General features: G+C 38.0%; 1 protein-coding gene across 2 annotated transcripts in view; it reads left to right on the top strand.

The window, feature by feature from the left end:
* Ahcyl1 (adenosylhomocysteinase like 1) overlaps positions 1–19,322 on the top strand; it is a 37,945-nt gene that overhangs the window by 8,800 nt on the left and 9,823 nt on the right. For both annotated transcript variants that reach the window (XM_005338110.2, XM_078026965.1), the window contains exons 2-5: positions 14,799–14,910; positions 16,570–16,713; positions 17,689–17,789; positions 18,416–18,518. In XM_005338110.2, the coding sequence (XP_005338167.1) occupies positions 14,799–14,910; positions 16,570–16,713; positions 17,689–17,789; positions 18,416–18,518 (460 nt within the window). The remainder of the gene's footprint in view (positions 1–14,798; positions 14,911–16,569; positions 16,714–17,688; positions 17,790–18,415; positions 18,519–19,322) is intronic.

Consider the following 19,322-nt stretch of genomic DNA (forward strand, 5'->3'; position numbering starts at 1 on the left):
TAGGAATTGGGCCAAAGCTGTCCTAAACAAAATTTCTGTCTCTAGTTGACACTAAATTTTGTGTTTCCTTAAAGTACATGACCAGCGGGAATTGAGGAAAGGGAGACTTTCAGAATTTGGCTGTTTGGGATGAAATATGTTCTTTGTAGAGAAGGAAAATGTATACAGTTGTTAAGGCAACTAATTCAGTTTCCGGTTGATGGCCAGGTGGTTCCAACTTCTGATTTAATCCTTTAGTTTTTAGTACCTCACTTCTCAGCACCAGACTTCTTAGCAAGCAAGACAAGATTTCCAGTGCTCACTTATGGGGAGAGTAGCCCAGCTGGCTTGTCATGCTGGACTAAAATGAATTGTGAATGTTAATTATACTGATCAATACAGTGGCCTTGGTAACAGACTTGTAGCTGCTGTAGAATCTGTTTACTTCAGGTTTGTAACAGAAAAGAGACCAAGTTGGTTGGGGACATGGTGTTCTCACTGTAATAAGCTGTATTGTAAGTCCAAGAAAAATGCATCTTGTAGGGACTGAAATTGCTGCACCCCTTCCCCAGGATTTCCCATTGGGAACTTTACTCTGGAAGTGGTTTCTGTTCTTTTTTGCCAGTTGAGAATGAATCAAGATTGGCAAAGGCTTGGTTCTTTTTGGAGGTGGGGTAAAGAATATTTAAAAATCATAAAGCATAGAAGGAGAATACCTGTGTTAAGAAGCACTTTATTTCTCTACTAGCTTGTAATTTGGAACCTTGATTTATTTACTTTTTAAAATATTTTTTTAGTTGTTAATGAACTTTTTTATATTTATTTATATGTGGTGCTGAGAATTAAACCCAGTGCCTCACACGTGCTAGGCAAGTGCTCTTCTATCATTGGGCCACAACCTCAGCCTCTGGGTGTGGATATTTGATGGGATTAATTTTAGCCCTTACATTCAAGAACTAGAACTTCTGTTGGGGGAGCATGGGGCTCTTAATAATGTACATTCTTTTCTGACTCCTTAGGGAGGGGATTAGCTGAGTGCTGGGCATGTTTGGAATGAGAGCATATTGCCAGTTTTTACTGAATTTGAACTAAAATTTGGTAAAAATGCAGTCTGTTTTCCTCAGACTGGCTCTTTGTCATATTTTCCTGACCCCTTGTGGACCCATCAGACAGATGGTCTGACAAGATGGAATTGGTTTAAATCCCTACTTCCTTTGCCTTATTTGTTTGATTCTGAACAAGGCATGTCTAACCCATTTGTTCTCCGTGTTCCTTGAGTCAGTTTATCAAGAGCCTGGTAAACTCAATGGGCTTGTGTTTATTTCTTCAGGTCCTGCTTAGAATGTTTCTTAAATCACTTCTTATGGGGTGGGGAGGAATGGAAAGTATCCATCACCTAAGGAGTTTTTTTTCAAAATAGTAATTACCTAAACTGGGCTTACTTAATCAGAATGGCAAAGAGGCTGAGAGTAACGGTGCATATGGAGAATGGGTTGACATTTTGAAACAGCTTCTCCAGATAAACTTAAAAGATTTCAGATTTAGAACCACTCTTACATGATCTAGAAAAGCTGACCAAAATTATTATGAAATCTGGGAATGCAGCTTCAACCCATGTGGGATGACTTAGACTGTTAAAACTGCTGCTTTTTTACTTGTACATGACAGTAGAATGTATTTTGACATACTATACATAAATAGAGTATAACTGTTTCTTCTGGTTGTATATGATATGGAATTACATTGGTCATGTATTTATATATGCATATGGGAAAATAATGTCTGATTTCATTCTACTATCTTTCCTATTCTCATTCCCCTTCCCTTCCCTTCATTCTCTTTTGTCTAATCCAAAGTACTTTTATTCTTCCCTACCCCTGTCTCCTTATTGTGAGTCAGTATCCACTGAGAGAACATTCAGTCTTTGGTTTTGGGGGTTGGCTTATTTCACTTAGCATGGTATTCTCTGGTGTCATCCATTTGCTGGCAAATGCCATAATTTCCTTCTTTATGGGTGGGTAATATTCCATTATATATACTCTCTACACACAAGCACATACACACACATTTTCTTTATCCATTCATCTGCTGATCTGCTGAAGGGTACTTAGGCTGGTTCCATAGTTTAGCTATTGTGAATTGATCTGCTGTAAACATTGATGTGGCTGCATCATTGTAGTGTACTGATTTTATACCTTAGGGTATAAACCTGAGGGGTGGGATAGCTGCATCAAATGGTGGTTCTATTCCAAGTTTTCTGAGGAATCTCCATACTGCAGAAAGATAGCTTTGACTAAGTTAGTGAGCCAGATAGCCAGCCAAAGAGCAGATTTGAGACTCAAACAAAAAAAAAAAAAGACTCTTTTTACTCTTGAAGGGTCTGTTGCTATTGCTTTATTGTCAAATAAGACCCAATGTTAATATGTCTCTTTCCCTAGAAAAGTTGGTGTTTGACTGGAAAGAATGGCCAGACCTCCTAGGGTTAGTACAGGGTGTGATGTGTACTATAGAAACATGAATGAAAGCTCAGAGGGAACTTGGGGAGAGAGAATTATGTAGAAAGCAGGGCCAGTGTGAAAGCTGGATCACAGTGAGTGCCCAGTTCTGCCTTTTCCTCTCAGAAAGCTAATCTCAAAATAACCACAGGTCCACAACTCTTTACTGTAGGGTAAAACTCTTTACTGTATTCTTAACAGGAATATTCATTGTTCTGCCTAAGGTCTTAGGGAAGTTTTCCATACCTGTACCAAAAGATTGCCAAATAAGGACTGTATTTAGACTGTTCCAGGCTAACCTTGTCAGATTCCAGTAGCAAGCAGAGCCCCTAGCCCTCCTCTGAGAAGTTAGCTCCAGGTGGTTCCAGTTCTAACTGCTCACCAGCATGTGGAAGAACCTGTGTTAGGAAACCTGCCATCCTGCTATTAATATAAGGACATCTTATGTATGCTAAGTGATACATTAAAGCTGAGGGAACTATAATCACATACTAATTATCTTTATTTTCTGTTTTTAAAGAAGCTATTTAAAATGACCAGACTTAATTTCAGACCTCACTTCATGGGACTATGTAGAAACATTTTGCGGTTCTGTTAAGCTTGTAAAGCTGTACGGTTAAAACCTGCTACTCAGTTTTTGGAAAGGTCTATTTCTTAAAAATTAAATATGGAGTTTTTTTTTCATTAGTTGATTTTTTTTTTTTAAACTAGGATTGAGCTCAGGGGTGTTCTACCACTGAGCTACATCACTAGCTATTTTCATTTTATTTTGAGACAAGGTCTCACTGAACTGCTGAGCCTGGCCTCGAACTTGCGTGCTCCTGCCCCAGCCTCCCAAGTCACTGGGATTACAGGCGTGTCTGGCCATTTTTCAGCTTTTTAAAAATATAATTGACAGGGCTGGGGATGTAGCTCAAGCAGTAGCACACTCGCCTGGCATGCGTGGGGCGCTGGGTTCGATCCTCAGCACCACATAAAAATAAAAGACGTTGTGTTCACCAAAAACTGAAAAATAAATATTAAAAAATTCTCTCTTTTTCTCTCTCTCAAAAAATATATATATATAATCGACAAATTAAAATTGTGTTTTATTTCATTGTATTCAGTATGATGTTTTGGAGATGTCATGTAAGATCTAAGGTAGCTACTATAGGTGCAGAGAGAACTTAGTAAAATATTTTCAACTTAAGTACATGTTTTCTGATTGTGTTAACTTTAGTGTGTGAAAGAAGTTTCCTCATCACCATTCACCACAAATTAAATAAACCCCTTTTTAAAACATATTTAAAATATATTATTTATTGTACATTTAATAAATGGTAAATTCTTGTGAAAACAACCAATGAGTTTCCTAGGCATCTGTTTTATTTTTAAAAATATTGGTCAGTTTTAGCCATGCCAAATTGAAAAACTCCTTGTATAAATACAAATAGAATAATGCAAAAAGGAACTTCTGAGTAGATTTGTTTTGGGTAGTAACACAGTTGGCAGTAGATTGCTGGTGCAAACTCTTCCTTCCCACTTCATCCACAGAAGACCATGGAAATAAGTGCTAGTGTGCAGCTTTTTGCTCCTATCAAGTTTGGACTCTGTCATTCTCCCTTCACCCTTTTTCAAGTCTAAGCAGCAGTACCTCTCAGTAGCAATTCATTAGCAACTTTAGAATATTATACTTCTTTATCCGGACCATTTGGCTTCTTACAAAGTTAATCAAGATTTGGGAATTCTTTTCCTTTTCTAAAGCTCACAAATGTTCTCTGATATTGTAAGCGCAGAACGCTTTAATGAAATGTGGACTGTTCTGTAAACTGACCCCTGGAAAAGTCAGGGAAAAGCTATTTCCCCAGCCAAAAGAAGGAAAATAGTAATAGACTTGTGGATTTTTTCCCCCCTTTTTTAAATCTGTTGATGGAAAATTGCTGTAAGCAAGTCACTTAACCCCCAGCCCTGTACAGTTTTCTCATCTGTGAAGTATAGATACAACACTTAAGATTCCAGAATGTTCTGAAAATACAAATTCTCCCTAAACCTTAAGCCACTAAGATCGAGACAGAACTTAAACTAAAAAAAGGGAAATCTCGGCATTCAGAATCTTGTTTACTATACCTATAAGTCTAGATTTTAAACTTCTTTTCTAATCAGCTTTAAGTAAAAATCCTGATCTAGTGCTTTCAGGTTGTAAGGTTTATTTTTTATATACCAAGAGTTAAACAAAAATGATTTGAAAACTATTTAGATCAGTAATAGTCTTGCAATGTCATGGATAAAATTTGCCACATAACCTTTCTTAAACAAACAAACAATTCTGACTTCTGGTTTGCCATCCAGGTAGAGCCAAAAGATCTTTGGCTTTGTGCTTCTGACCACTTTGCTTAGAAAATGGCTGTTCAAAAACTCATGGATCAGGAAAACTCAGATTTTGTATTTGGGTCTGGAGGTAGACAGGATGGAGAATTGTATAGTATTCATCGTGGAACAGTAGAGAACTCTTGTTTTTAAATAGCTCCAGAGAAGCTGCAGCTAGCAGTTCTTTCAGTCAGCATTTTTTTTGCAAGTAGTGATTTTATACTGAGTCTTTTATCTAAAATTGAATATATACTTCCCAGGGTAGGTAGAGAATCAAGAAGAATGGCAAATATCACCTCTCTGGAATGAAAAATACCATTGTGGTTTTTTTTTTGTTTTTTTTTTTTTTAAAAGAGAGAGTGAGAGAGGACAGAGAGAGAATTTTTAATATTTATTTTTTAGTTCTCGGCGGACACAACATCTTTGTTGGTATGTGGTGCTGAGGATCGAACCCAGGCCGCACGCATGCCAGGCGAGCGCGATACCGATTGAGCCACATCTCCAGCCCACCATTGTGTTTTTAAAATGGTTTGATGTGGGGCTAAGGTTGTGGCCCAGTGGTAGAGCGCTTGCCTTCCACGTGTGAGGCACTGGGTTCCATCCTCAGCACCACATTAAAAAACAGAAAGTATCATGTCCATCTACAACTCAAAATATTTTTTAATATCAGTTTGATGTGACTGACTGATAGATTATTGTGTATATGTTGTGTCTGGTCTTTCCTTCTAGAGACTTAATGTTTTTTTGTTTTGTTTTGAAGAACCATGGAGGATAAAATCAGCTGCATATGATCTTTAAAAGGCTTTCTCTTTGTCCTTTGAACTTGAAAATATGCAGTCTAACTACAGGATGGATTCTGAAGGGTCCTGTTGACCCACTCTGGAAACAACACCTGTTACTAAATAGCAGCTATTTAACATTAGGTCCTTAAAGTTAGATTTGTATTTTGTTGAGATTTGATGACTTTTCCCTTCCCTGAGACTATGCTTTATGGAAAACTGGATGGTGACTAAAAATTTAAGTGGTTTCTATCTCATTTGCCTTTGTTGGATGTTAGCCTAGGTTTCAGAACACTGACTTTCATAGACTCAGCTGCCACATATTGGGAACTACTTATAGTTTTTCTGCTATCCATGTACTACTTGGCAAGGACTTCCATTTCTTTTGCCTCTAGTTAGACATAGCTTAGCCTTCCCAAATACTGTGCTGACTCACAACTGGGTTTGCTCACTTAAGCAAATATATGAATTTAAAACAAAATAGACCTCATTTAGATTAGACTCTCAGATTTGGTTTGTTACTTTGATGCCCGGGACTGAACCCAGGGGCACTGAACCACTGAGCCATATGTCTGTCCCTTTTTTTTTTTTTTCCTCTTGTTTTTTTTTTTTTTTTTTTCCTCCTTGCTTAGGGCCTCACTAAGTTGCTGAGGCTGGGGATGTGGCTCAAGCAGTAGCATGCTCGCCTGGCATGCGTGCGGCCCGGGTTTGATCCTCAGTACCACATATAAACAAAGATGTTGTGTCTGCCAAAAACTAAAAAATAAATATTTAAAAAAATTCTCTCTCTCTCTCTCTCTCTCTCTCTCTCTCTCTCTCTCTCTCTCTCTCTCTCTCTCTCTCTCTCTTTCTCTCTCTAGGGAAAAATAAAAACTTGCAGTCCTCTTGCTTCAATCTCCCAAGTCACTGAGATTACAACTGTGTGCCACCACACCTAGCAGAATTATTCTTGTACATTGCTAATCTTCTTCCATCATAACAAGCTAAGAAATTACAGATGACATTTGCTCAATTCATGTGACTACCTTCCAAAATGCCAGATATCCCATCTTCATTCTAGTGCCATACATGGATTGTTTGCTTTCAGTGTTAAATTTTCTTCTCATAGACATTCGTTTGAAGAGTACAGGTTTGCCTATTAATAAGGAATTGATGTTCTTAAAAAAGAACATCCCAGCATACCTTGCAGTAAGGTTTGCCAGTTTAACTTCTTGAGAGCTTCATTTAAAATCAAGATTGACTTTAAAGAGAAGCACAGATTAAGGCTAATGATGACTCCTTATTACAAACTTACAAAGTGAACCTAGGAATCTGGCTTTGTCTTTCCCAAAGAGAGGGAAAATAAATATTTATTTGCCTCTATAAAAGCCAAAGGAAGAATAAAGAAGCTGCGAGGTAGCCCATACCTGTAATCCCAGAGGCTTGGGAGGCTGAGGCAGGAGGATTGCAAGTTCAAAGCCAGCCTCAGTAAAATCAAGGCGCTAAGCAACTCATTGAGATCCTGTCTCTAAATAAAATACAAAATAGGGCTGGGCTGAGTACCCCTGAGCTCAAGACCTGGTACCACCCCCACCAAAAAAAGAATAAGAAGCCAATGAAAATGTGGCATGAACAATTACAGGAGTAGGACTAGAAATGAGACTTCTCTGAGTATACCTTTAAAATTTCTGATTCATGAAAATATTTTTATATGTCAGAAATAAGATTAAATCAAAGAGAAAAAAAGGAAATCTTAAAGTTATTTATAAAGTAAGTTTAAAGTATCAAATCTAGCATACTATATCAAATTGATTATACAGTATTCTAGTACTTTGACTATATATTCTTTCTGAAATATAGTCTAAGGACAAAAAGAATTTCAGTGAAATCTTGATCACTGAAGAGACTGTTAGTAATGAGATTAGTTTTGTCCTTTTAAATCTATTTTATGTATTAATTATAGAATATAGCAAATAAGTAAATATATTAGTGTTACTAGGGACCAAGATTTTCAACATAAAAGAAATACAAATAGGAAATTTAAGTTTTTAAGATAATTTTAAGTTTGAAATATAAATATCAATATAAAAAATCAGCATGAACTAATGAATAAAACAAAGATTTATTTCTCTACTAAATGAACCTAAAAGCTTTGAGACCTTTGATAGCAAATATCATACCTTGTATCCAGATATTAGTTTCCCACTGAAAGAAATAAAGCTTGGAGAAATGGCTGAAAGAACAGTCAACTTGGTATATCTTCTTTTTTAAAAAAATATTTTTTTAGAGGTTGATGAACCTTTAATTTATTTATATGTGGTGCTGAGAATCGAACCCAGTGCCTCACACAAACTGGGCAAGCCCTCTACCACTGAACCACAACTATAGCCCAGTACATCTTCTTTTGTCAAAAAGGAGGGAAGTGCTTAAATGGAATGTCAGAAGGACAGAAGATCTGGCTTGTAGGAAGCACCCACTGGCCCAGCTTGGGGGTCAGTATGAGCATTTGGTACACTTAATGTATAATTGCGTGTAACATTGACTATGAATGACTACTAAAAAAGGAAATGCAAAGGCTGTCTTCATAAAAGAATGCCAGCTAATGTGTGTGGAAGAAATGAACAATTATTATTTTATAATACCCTGTCATTAATTGGTTCGTGCAAGAATTATTAACAGATAGTGAAGTCACTAGACAATAAGATATTCACCATGATGTTATTTCGCCCCACAAATTAACCTTTACTTGCTGAAGAGAAAATGTATCTTTCAAGGAAGAGATCTGATGGTCTTGCTCTAGCCAAGGTTTAATGTTAGTGTCACTAATGGTGCAACAACCTGACACTGTGCCTCCTACAAGGGGAAATATATGACATCATCTATATATCATACCGTTAAAATTGCCAAAATTTTAATCTCTCTAATCAAACTGAATTTGTAGTTTACAGGAAGGAAACAACCTGAAAAATTAAGGAAATGGGAGATTCTATGAGAGAGCTGGCCTGGACTCATGAGCTGGAAAAGCAGAATATTTTAGATTAGTGGAGGCTCAAGGAACCTATTGTATTTAATGAACCTTTATTCCATCCTGTGTTGAAAGATTGGGGAGGCAGTTGGTCCTCAACTGTGAAAAAAAACCTTGAGAAAATGGAGGAAGTTTGGATAGTATGGACATTAGATAATATAGGATTACTGTCAATTTTCTCAAGTGTGATAATACTATCAAAGTTCTGTAGGAAGAGTATTCTTATTCTTTGAAGATGCTTTCTGAAGAATTTATTAGTGAATTTTTGTGTTTGCTACTTTTTTTTTTTTTTAGGACCATATGAAAGTATGATGTACGTGTGTATACAAAGAAACGTAAAATGGAACATAGAAGACTATGTAAGAGGTACCCACTGGCCCCACTTGGGACAATATGAGCATTGGGTACACTTCATGTATAATTGAGTGTAATGTAGCAACTATGAATGACTAGGTGGAGGGTATACAGGTGTCCATTCTACTACTTTTTAATTTTTTTCTATGTTGAAAAATAATCATACTAAAGTCAAAAAAGAAGTATTATTACAGCAGTGGTGCAGTGGGTAGGGGTGGAAGAAGACTTCAGTATCACTAAAATAATGAGTATGTTCCAGGAACCAGGACTTCTTCTGTCACCTCTGCTGGTTTCCTTTTAAAAACATTGTGGTGAGAAAAGAGGAAATGACTGGCACATTTTTAAATAATATTGGTACTGGGATTGAGAGTGAGAGAAGTATGGACAGTTGTGGCTCCTGAGCAGGTAGATGGCTAAACAGGTATTGAACCAGTCTGGGTGTATGTTATGTTCTGTTGTAAAATTGTGGTTTGGGAAATTTTAAGAAGCCCTTCCCTAGTCTCTTGATGCTATTTTTTTAAAACCTCTTAATTTTGCCTGTAGTTCTAGTACTACTTGTACTGACTGGAGCACTTTAGGAGATGGTAGAAAGCCACTGAAGTGTTTTGTCTCCTATGAAGAGAAGAGTTGCTGAAAAGATAAAAGTCCTGGCTTTTTGAGAGAGTTTTTCAAACTTTTTTCTCAATTTTAAGTGACTCAGCAGTGTGGGGCCTGATACTGCCTCATCCCTTCCTCCCATCAGCATTGACAGAAGATCAAGTTGAATCCCATTTTGAAAAGAGTATTTCTTCTGACTGTGGAATTGGATTCCAGCTGTGTGTGTGTGTGTTATATCCAGTTACTATTGAGACAGACACACAAGGGTGGAGTGGGGGAGGGAGATACATGCTGTGATTAGTCAGCCTCCCATCTCCCTCCCCCCTAGAAACTCAGGCTCCATATGGGGAGACTGAGAACAAGAAACTTGAGACTGGGAACCAGGGCAGGGAACAGCCAAAACCTGCTCAATCTCAGAAGACTGATTTCCGCACCAGGGAATGGAAAAAGTTGCTGAAGGTGGTTGTGGGTTGACTCTGTGGCCTGAGATTGATTCTCTTAAGTTCAGTTCTTTAATAGTGGGAGCACTGTGTTGGGAAGGGGATGTCCTTTTGGGGAACTTCTTTACCTGACATGAAAGATACTCAGACTTACATATTTCTTGTACCAAGAAGGTTGGTGTTTATTGCTGTTTCTTTGGGATTCATCGAAATGAGAACCAGACTGATTGGTGGTAAGTATCATGAAAAGGTATTGCACTTGGTTAGGCTGGCTGGAGACCCCTTTCCTTTCCTCTTAAAAAGGAGTAGGTGAAAATAGAATCTATAATAAAGAATAAATTAGCAGAAAGATGTATGAAAAGGGAACTTGAAAAGGTGTAAGAATCCTGGAAGGTGTTGTAGCATGTTGCTTAGGAATTGACCTTGTTAAAATCTCTAGCTTCTGATAGTCACTTTTTTGCTCAATGCTAAGTGTTAGCTAAGAAATATGCTGACCATAATTTCTAAACAGGAAAAAGTCTCTGAGCATAGAATCCTAGGGGGGACAATGGAACAGAATATATGAATTTAGAAGTGTCCCAGAAAACTGATAGTGTACCAGAAGAGGAATACTAGTCCTTCAAATTATCCTCAGCAGTAAGAAAGACTGATCCATGCATGTTTAAGGTATGCTTTCTTAATGATTTGTTTCCTAGTAATTGATGTTTACCTTAGAGTCTAGTTCTTCACCCTTAGGAGGAAACCCTTTTGAGAAAGCTAAAAGCTTTTGATAAGCGTGTGAAATAACAAGTTTAATAAGATGTCTGGCCTAACCTAATTTTTGGAGGCTTAAGTTAATATCCAGATAAGACAGTGACGACTACAGTATCTAGCATGTTCCTAAAGGAGCAGTGAAATTCCATGGCAAAGCCATTTGCATTATCATTACACTTTGAGTCAAAACACATCTACAGATTTTTAAGGGACCATATTTCCTTGAATAAATCTTTCCTAAAGTTAGTGTACTTTAGTCAACAAATGTGATGACTAAAATATAATGTACCATGGGTATTACCGTGATCAGCATTCCTTAGCCATAGAGTCCACATGGTTAACCACATGTGGTAGTTTTTAATTCTGTCTGAATCAAGAGAGAGAAGGCAAAATTGGATAGGACCTGGGAAGGAGGGAGGCTGAGCTGTTAACATTTGAGTATTTAGGATATGTGTTTGTGAAAGTACACTCAGAATTTCTGATGGGAAAACAAATATTAATTAATGTCAACTAAGCAAGTAATATACAACAGTTGTTTTTCTCTTGAGGTTTAGAACTTTTTTAGATTGCCTGTGATTCCTTTGATTTGGTAAGTTCTATATAACAGTTCTTTAGGCTCACCTGTTAGCAGGCTTACCACTAGATGGTGGATTTAAAGTACCCCAAATTATTTCTTCAGTAGAGCTTTTCTTTAACATTCTCAGTATGACATAGAAGAAAGTCAACCACCATACCTGCTAAGCTATTTGAAGAGGTACTTTAAAATAGCACATTAAACTGGCCTGATATTTAATTGGGTTTTTAAGACACAGCAAGTAGACTTCTGTATTTGGATGTGCTATTTGAAGAATGAGTCAATCTGACCTTCTAGCCTTTCTCAGATGTGTTACTAGTTCTAGAGTGGAACGCTAGTGTGCTTGTTCAGTTGTAAACTGGATGGTGAGCAACTACACACACAACAATATTTAACAGACATTTTTACTTCAAGGTACTTTTTGACACTTTATCTACTTTTCCTCTTCTTCCCCGTGCTGTTGTATTTAGGTCTAGTATTTCTTACAGATATAGATTTGAAGAAACTCTAAAGCACAACTTTAAGACAATGTGTGGAAGAAATCATGGTGATAGGAAGTAATATAAACAGCACAACTTTGCAGGCATCGTTTGGTTTTCTTTTCCAAAACCATATTTGACTTAAATGCAGTCAAATTGAGTCCAACTCAATCAGTGGTCTATTCTTGAGGTCTCATTTCAATGGAGAGGAAACTGACATCCAAAAGTTGCTTTGGGCAGCAGGGTCTTCATTTACAATGTAAAGGTGAAGAACACTAGAACGCTCTTCTCTTAGGGGAAAACAGAGCTGCTAGCTGGGAAGGCAACTGGTGCAGCTAGGAGGCCTGGAGGAAACTGGCAGAGCAGACACTCAGCAGCATCAGCTGGGATATGGGCTGTGTGCAGTGTATAGTTGGGCTGAGAGAGAGACAAGGTTATCATGAACCTGTGTGTTGCTGGGCTGTAAGAGCTGCAGGAATAGACAGCCACCCATCTACATCAGAGCCTGGGTTCATGTTCTGCCCTCTTCAGATATGGACCATATCATTACTTGAGAGGTGGGGTGGCAGGAGCATCACTGCTTGCCACAGTCTAATATTTTAGAGGGGAGGATTTTGCTAAGCTTTAGGCTGCTGATGAGCTTATTAATGCAAGGGGAGATTAGGAGTATTGATTCAATTCTTAAGTTGCTGAAGAGACATTTCTAACTTGCCACATACACTTCTTTTATTTTTTTTATCTAAAAATCTGCAAATGTTATTGCACTTCCCTCCCCTACCCTTACCCCCCACATAGGTAGTGTCTGGGAACATGCCCAGAACCTTTTTTAAAAAAATGAATAAGAGAGGGAATCATAACAGCCGGAGAGGAGAGAGCTTCCAAACGGCTGCCCATGCCAACAGTAGGGAGACTGGTGGAGGAAGGGCTGCCTCTGTAGACTGTTAAGAGGCACTGGTGGTCTCTCCACTGTGTATTTTTTCTACTACCAAAATAACTTCATACTGGATTGAAAGTCATTACCTTAGTGTTGGATTAATCTCTTCAGTCAAATAGCTTTGCCAACTGCAGAAGTCATATGAATGTGCAGTAGACAATCCTGTCTAGAAGGGCAAATGCTAACCTGTGGCCCTCTAGATGAGGTTTTTCTTGTTTGATTGGTCGGTTGGGGTTTTTTCTTTTTCTTTGAAAAGCTATTGTGCTTTTGACATTTAAGGTATTTAAAATTAAAGTTTTAGCACCTAAACTAAAAATTCTGCTTTGGATAGACAAAGATACTTGTTAATCATGTTCTGGTAAAGTATGTGGTTCATCTTGAGTCTCTGTGGTTATCATTTATCTTTGAGACTCAATTGGCCTTATACAAGAAAGGATTTTGAAATGTTTACTCATTATACAGAAATTTTCTGAATGCTTTCTTACATGTATAAGACCCTGAGCTGAATACCACAATAAGTGGCTTTACCCTGCTCCGTGTCATAGAATCTATCTTTAGACTTAATAAAACAGGCTGCAGACTTTGCCCCCTTGGTGTTTCACACATGGTTACCTAAGGGGAAAGCTTGCCCAGTTAGATATTGAGCAAGATAAGCTTTAATTAAAAATACACTGAGGTTTTTCTTGCTGGCCTGTTGTCCAACTGCATTCTCTCCTTTCATTGTTCATGTGAATCATTGATGATAGAAAGTTGAAAGCATGAGCCTGTATTCCTCTGATTTCTATGTTATGACCTGTGAAGTCTCAACAATTCACTTTTCAATTTGTTCATAATGGCTGCCTGCACCTAGGCTGCACATTTAAGCTTGAGTCTTACACTAGAGGTTGATGCTCCTCCAGCTGCAGGAGGGCAAGATCATACAACTGTAACTGAAGAATAGTTAGTTTACTGTTCCTGTCTCAAAAGTGGCTGTAACCATGTTGCTTGCATTATGCATCGAAGATTTTAATTGGAAATGGTGGGTGTACATGTACAGGAATGTTTGCTAAAGACTTGGCTTAGTGGATTCTCCATGGGAACTTTTTTTAAAAGAGTTACATTGTTAGGAGAATCTTAATTCAGTTTCTCAAACCATTCTGTTATTTCAGGAAAATGAAGTTTTGGAATTTTCTTTTTCTTTTTCTTTTTTTTTTTTTTCTTTTTTAGATTTTGAAGAAAGGGTTCCTCAAAGTTTAAACAGGAATTCGTGGGAAATGTTTAAATCACATGATATAAGTTAGTATTTTCAAATATTTTAGAAACATCCATTAATTTGTGTATAAATTATAGATAACTGCAAGCTATTTATTAAAGCCAGTCTTCCAAGTATCCTTCAAATAGTCATCTAATTCTGATTTATTTAAGGAAACTTTTAATAGTTTGCCAAGTCATTATTCTCTCCTTAAATTCATCTCTCTTTCATCGGTATATTCTGGTATTTTAAATTTTTACTGCTTATAGAAGGTTCTGGGGATACTATATTAACTTTAGATATATAGACACATGACTGGGCTCTGAGTATTGGCAATCTAATGCCAGTCACTGTTTCTAGGCATCTTTTCATAATTCTTCAAAAAGCAAGACCATAGCCAACTTCACATTAATAATATGCTACAAGAGAATATTCTGGTGAAAAAAAAAAAACAGAAGTACTATGAGATCTGTCTTCTGATAGAGTTGTGAGGGAGGGTAAAAAGTTAATGTGTCAAGGAAAGAAAATAGAATGGAGAGAGATGGATAAAATTGGGCAAATGCTAAAGAAAGTTGGCCCGTAAGCTTTTCCCCTAACCCCAAATTTTGTTGAAACATTTGGGGAGGAGCAGTAATTAGCATTTTGGGAGAAATCAGAGAGCAGCCTCAGCTGCTCAGAATTAGATGACTATTTGAAGGATACTTGGAAGACTGGGAGAGTTTATTAGGAACCATGTGGTAACATTGACTTTTAGGGAAGATAATATATGGCCTTAGAATTCTCAGGTACAGAGATATGTAGAATTTCCTCAACATTTTTTCTTTCTCTTTCAGCAAATCCAGTTTGCTGATGACATGCAGGAATTCACCAAATTCCCTACAAAGACTGGCCGAAGATCTTTGTCTCGCTCCATCTCACAGTCCTCCACTGACAGCTACAGTTCAGGTAGGTGTGAACTTCATGTTCACTCTGATCTCTTCCCTGTTCTGTACCCAGTGCTCTTCACTTAACTAGAATCTGAAAACATACTTTATACCAAGACTTCCTGTCAACTGTTAATTAGTAATTAGGCAATGGGAATGTGCCCAGCCAAGCTTGTAGCTAGGGAAGCTTTTGTCATCTTGAGACTTTCTTCCCCTGGCTGTCTCTGTGTGTGGTCTGTGGCCAGTGCCTGGTTGGTAGTACTGGGCCAATTTTGATTCCCACATTTGTCCACCCACATTGCAAAGAGAGAGAATCAATGTAATTTTGGCTGACAGAATTGGCCTTGAAAAGAACTATTTGGAAGAATAACTTCTTTGTATAAAATACACACTGTCACTTATCTCTTTCTTTCTTATCCAAGACTGCTTAAATTGTAATGATGACAATTAGTATTTCTGCTCTTTTCATTAACTAGATTGCCTTATGTTGAAGTATACTTCCCTGATAACCTCTGGAGTGGGAAAAATACAGACTACTATACAGTGATTACAGCTGTTTCTTTTCAGTTCTCTCCTCTAATCTTAGCCATCTATAATAAGTAAAGTCTGTTTCTACTGAATCATGCCCTTGCCAACTCTAGACAGGGTGTTTAGAAGAGAATGGAAGAGAAGATCAGATCTTACAAATTGAGTTCTAAAAGAAACATTAGTGACATCTAATATAACCTCTTCATTGTTCAGCTGAAGAATCATTGTTAAAAGATTAAGAGGCTTGTGCAAGGTCACCAGTTGCTGTTAATGTCAACAAAGAGATTAGTACCAAAAGCCATTCATTGTCCTTTGCCAAAATATTGTTTGCATTGTGTTACTAACATTAAGAGCTAGGCTTAACATATAAGGAATGTTTTTAAGAAAAGAAAAACAATTATAAATAAATTTATAAATAGCTTTTATATGAAGTTACTATTTAAAGTTGATCATCTTAACAGACTTTCCCAAGGCTGGCAATAGAACCAGATCTGTTCGCCTTCTGTGTCACTTTTTTTCCTTTCCCATAGTCTAGAGTAAAATCCGTTTTAAGCCTCTCTTACTGTTTTTTTTTTTCCGTATTGGTGGTTTTCAGAATGACCAGTAGCATCAGCAGCATCTGGGAATTCATTAGAAATGCCAGTTCTTGGGTGCCTCATGATACCTACAAACTAGGAAACTTTGGCCATGGGGCCTTAGCAATCTGTGTTTTAACAGACTATGTGATTCTGATAGATGCTTTAAGTGTGAAAACCAGTGACATGTAGAAATAACATTCCTCATCTCCCTTAAGTTATTCTTCCATTTTTTGCCAGGTCTCATTTCAATCTGGATTGGGACCAAGTACCTTTGTTATTACCTGGGATCACTGCAGGTGGTACAGGATTAGGATCAGTGGCTCCTAATTACAGGCCCTAATGACAGACTAATGAGAGAGTCTCGTTATGGTGGATACAGGAACTGCAACACTGTGAGGTCCACAGCCATTTCATTCACGCCAGCTATTAGACCTTGGAAGAGTAGAATTGAGAGTTGACAAAAAGGAGCTCCAATTAACAGCATTTGCTTCACTTAAAGTCCCTTGGGGCCACACTCTATAGAGTTGGGGCCATTGAAGTTTTTCTCCCCTTGTTTCTTTCTTTACTGGCTTTAGCTGCGTCTTACACAGATAGCTCTGATGATGAGGTTTCCCCCCGGGAGAAACAGCAAACCAACTCCAAGGGCAGCAGCAATTTCTGTGTGAAGAACATCAAGCAGGCAGAATTTGGACGCCGGGAGATTGAGATTGCAGAGCAAGGTAAAGGAAGGGAGTGGGTAGAGGTCAGAAGCAACCCTCTTCCTGGTCATCAGAATCCACAGACAACTTAAGGCTTAAAAGCTACCCTAAAATGTCTTGGGAAAAGACAGTTTCCTGGACTTTTGGGTAAACACTTCTCTATCTAAGGAGCTTGAGCCTCAGAATTCTTGATCTTGTTTTCCCTTCTTCCTAAACTCAGCATGTGGTTATTACAAACAGAGTAGTTTCTGTTTTCCTCCCCTGTGACACCATATTCCAAGATCTACAATGCAGAGTCAGCACAAGCTGGAGCACTACATACTGGTTAGTTATGTGGGATTTTACTGTTGCTGCCAATCCCAGAGACCCAGATTTCTCAGAAACAGCTGGTGTGGGAGGGTTCTAAGCTAAGGATATGGTGACCGAGGGTCTCATTTGGTCCTGAGCACCCTCTGCTGGAGCAGAGTAAAAGTGACTGACAATAGTCAAGTCTTAGTTGTTCTTCCTTGCCGCACTCCTGGGAAGGTCTCTTTAGTCTTCCGTTGTTTTCATATTAAAGACAAGTTCTATATTGAGAATGGAGGAACCCAAACAGACTGACTGAACCCAAACAGGATAGGGTAGGATATCAAGTGGCTTCTGCTAAAGGTCAAGTCATTCTTCAGGGTCTGGTGATTGTCCATGTGCCAAACTATTTCTCTCTCCCAAATGACTGATGAGACTCACTCTCCATTTTAGTCAGTTTGGGGAATTTACTTAATTCTCTGTTCAGCCCTTTGGATATAAAGCAGAAGCAACAGAGGAAGAGAGATATGCCATGACAACTCTCCACTGTTATTTTGCCAGCAAAGCTGTCAGTCATCAAGGAATATGCCTAAAGCTTTCCTGCCTTACCTCGCCGTGTCTCAGCAGACCCAGACAGCCATGGATGTGGCTGAGCAGGAACGGATGGTACTGCTAGTGAAGCCCTAGCTCAAATCCTCTGTTCTTTCACAGACATGTCTGCTCTGATTTCACTCAGGAAACGTGCTCAGGGGGAGAAGCCCTTGGCTGGTGCTAAAATAGTGGGCTGTACACACATCACGGCCCAGACCGCGGTGAGTTTGTTAAAAGAAAATAGAGGGACTTTTCATAAGGGGAAGAAAGAAACAGATTTTTTTCCTCTCCCAACTAACCAACCTCCAAATGCTATTAGATGGGACCTCCCTGTGAAACTATAATAGGATTTTTTACCTTCTTTTTGAATAAGTAAACCCATTTTTAATGCTAAAAATAAACCTGACTTAGGAAGATCTAAAATAGGATTGTTTTAAAGTGCTATTAAGGCTTTTAGGTTGGGTTCAGGACCATGCGCCTATAATCCCAGGAAACCTGGAGGCTAAGACAGGGATTGCAAGTTTAAGACTAATTAGCCTTAACAACTTCATGAGACTATGTCTCAAAATAAAAAATAAAAAGGGCTGGGGTTGTAATTCGTGGTAAAGCATCCCTAGATTCAATCCCTAATACCCCCCCCAAAAAAACCCCAAAACTTAGGAACATGTCTTTTGAGTATAGTTAAATCTCGTGTGCCCTGCCACCCCTAGATAGACTACACCCTTTGCTAATTCTCCAGTGTAACACTTCTGTTGCTACAGAGTTATGGTATTGTGTTCTTACTGGTTTGCTCTCTGTGTCTGGGTAGCCCTTCTTCCTCACCCTATCTTCCTGTACATCCATACAGGTGTTGATTGAGACTCTTTGTGCTCTGGGGGCTCAGTGCCGCTGGTCTGCTTGCAACATCTACTCAACTCAGAATGAAGTTGCTGCAGCACTGGCTGAGGCTGGTAAGTTCAGCTTTTTCACCAGCTTTGCTTCAAATTAATTATCTAAACATAACTTTTTATATCAAAATTATCATTACACTGTCATATGTCTAAGGACTCTAAAATTTGGGCAATAATAAAAACAGCAGCAAGAAAATGGATAATAAAGTCAAGGTTAATATGCATGATGGAATATTATATAGTCATTAAAAATGACATAAAGGGGCTGGGGTTATGTCTCACAGGTAGAGCACTCGCCTAGCATATACGAGACACTGGGTTTCATCCTCAGCACCACATTAAAAAAATAAAATAAAAAGATATTGTATCCACCTATAACTAAAAAATAAATACTTTTTAAAAATGATAGCAAGAATCTAAGGATATTGAGGAAATGCCCAATTCTAATGCTAAATGAATGAGGAAGATTATTAAACTGTATAAGCTCAGCCAATCTCTTTTCATCAGAAGTCTCATCAATTTTAAGCAATACAAGTAAGTAGTACTTTTCATATTCATAGTTCATTAGATTACTTGGTATTCAGTATTGCACTGAAGCCAGGCACAATGATCTAGTCCTGTAATCCCAGCATCTCAAGAAACTGAGGCAGAAGGGTTCCAGGTTTGAGGCCAACCTCACAACATAGTGAGACACCATCTCAAAAATTAAGACTGTTTCAATCCCAAGTTACCGTTCCCCACGAAAGATTTTTGCTATGTAAATATATGAACTACTGGTGAGCTTAAAAATAAACATTGAATAATTTTTATTGTTAAAATATTCAAAAGAAAATCATGAAGTTTCTTTGGGGATCTCTTTTGTTC

Source organism: Ictidomys tridecemlineatus, chromosome 11 (assembly GCF_052094955.1).
Source record: "Ictidomys tridecemlineatus isolate mIctTri1 chromosome 11, mIctTri1.hap1, whole genome shotgun sequence".
In the NCBI taxonomy this organism is placed as follows: domain Eukaryota; kingdom Metazoa; phylum Chordata; class Mammalia; order Rodentia; family Sciuridae; genus Ictidomys; species Ictidomys tridecemlineatus.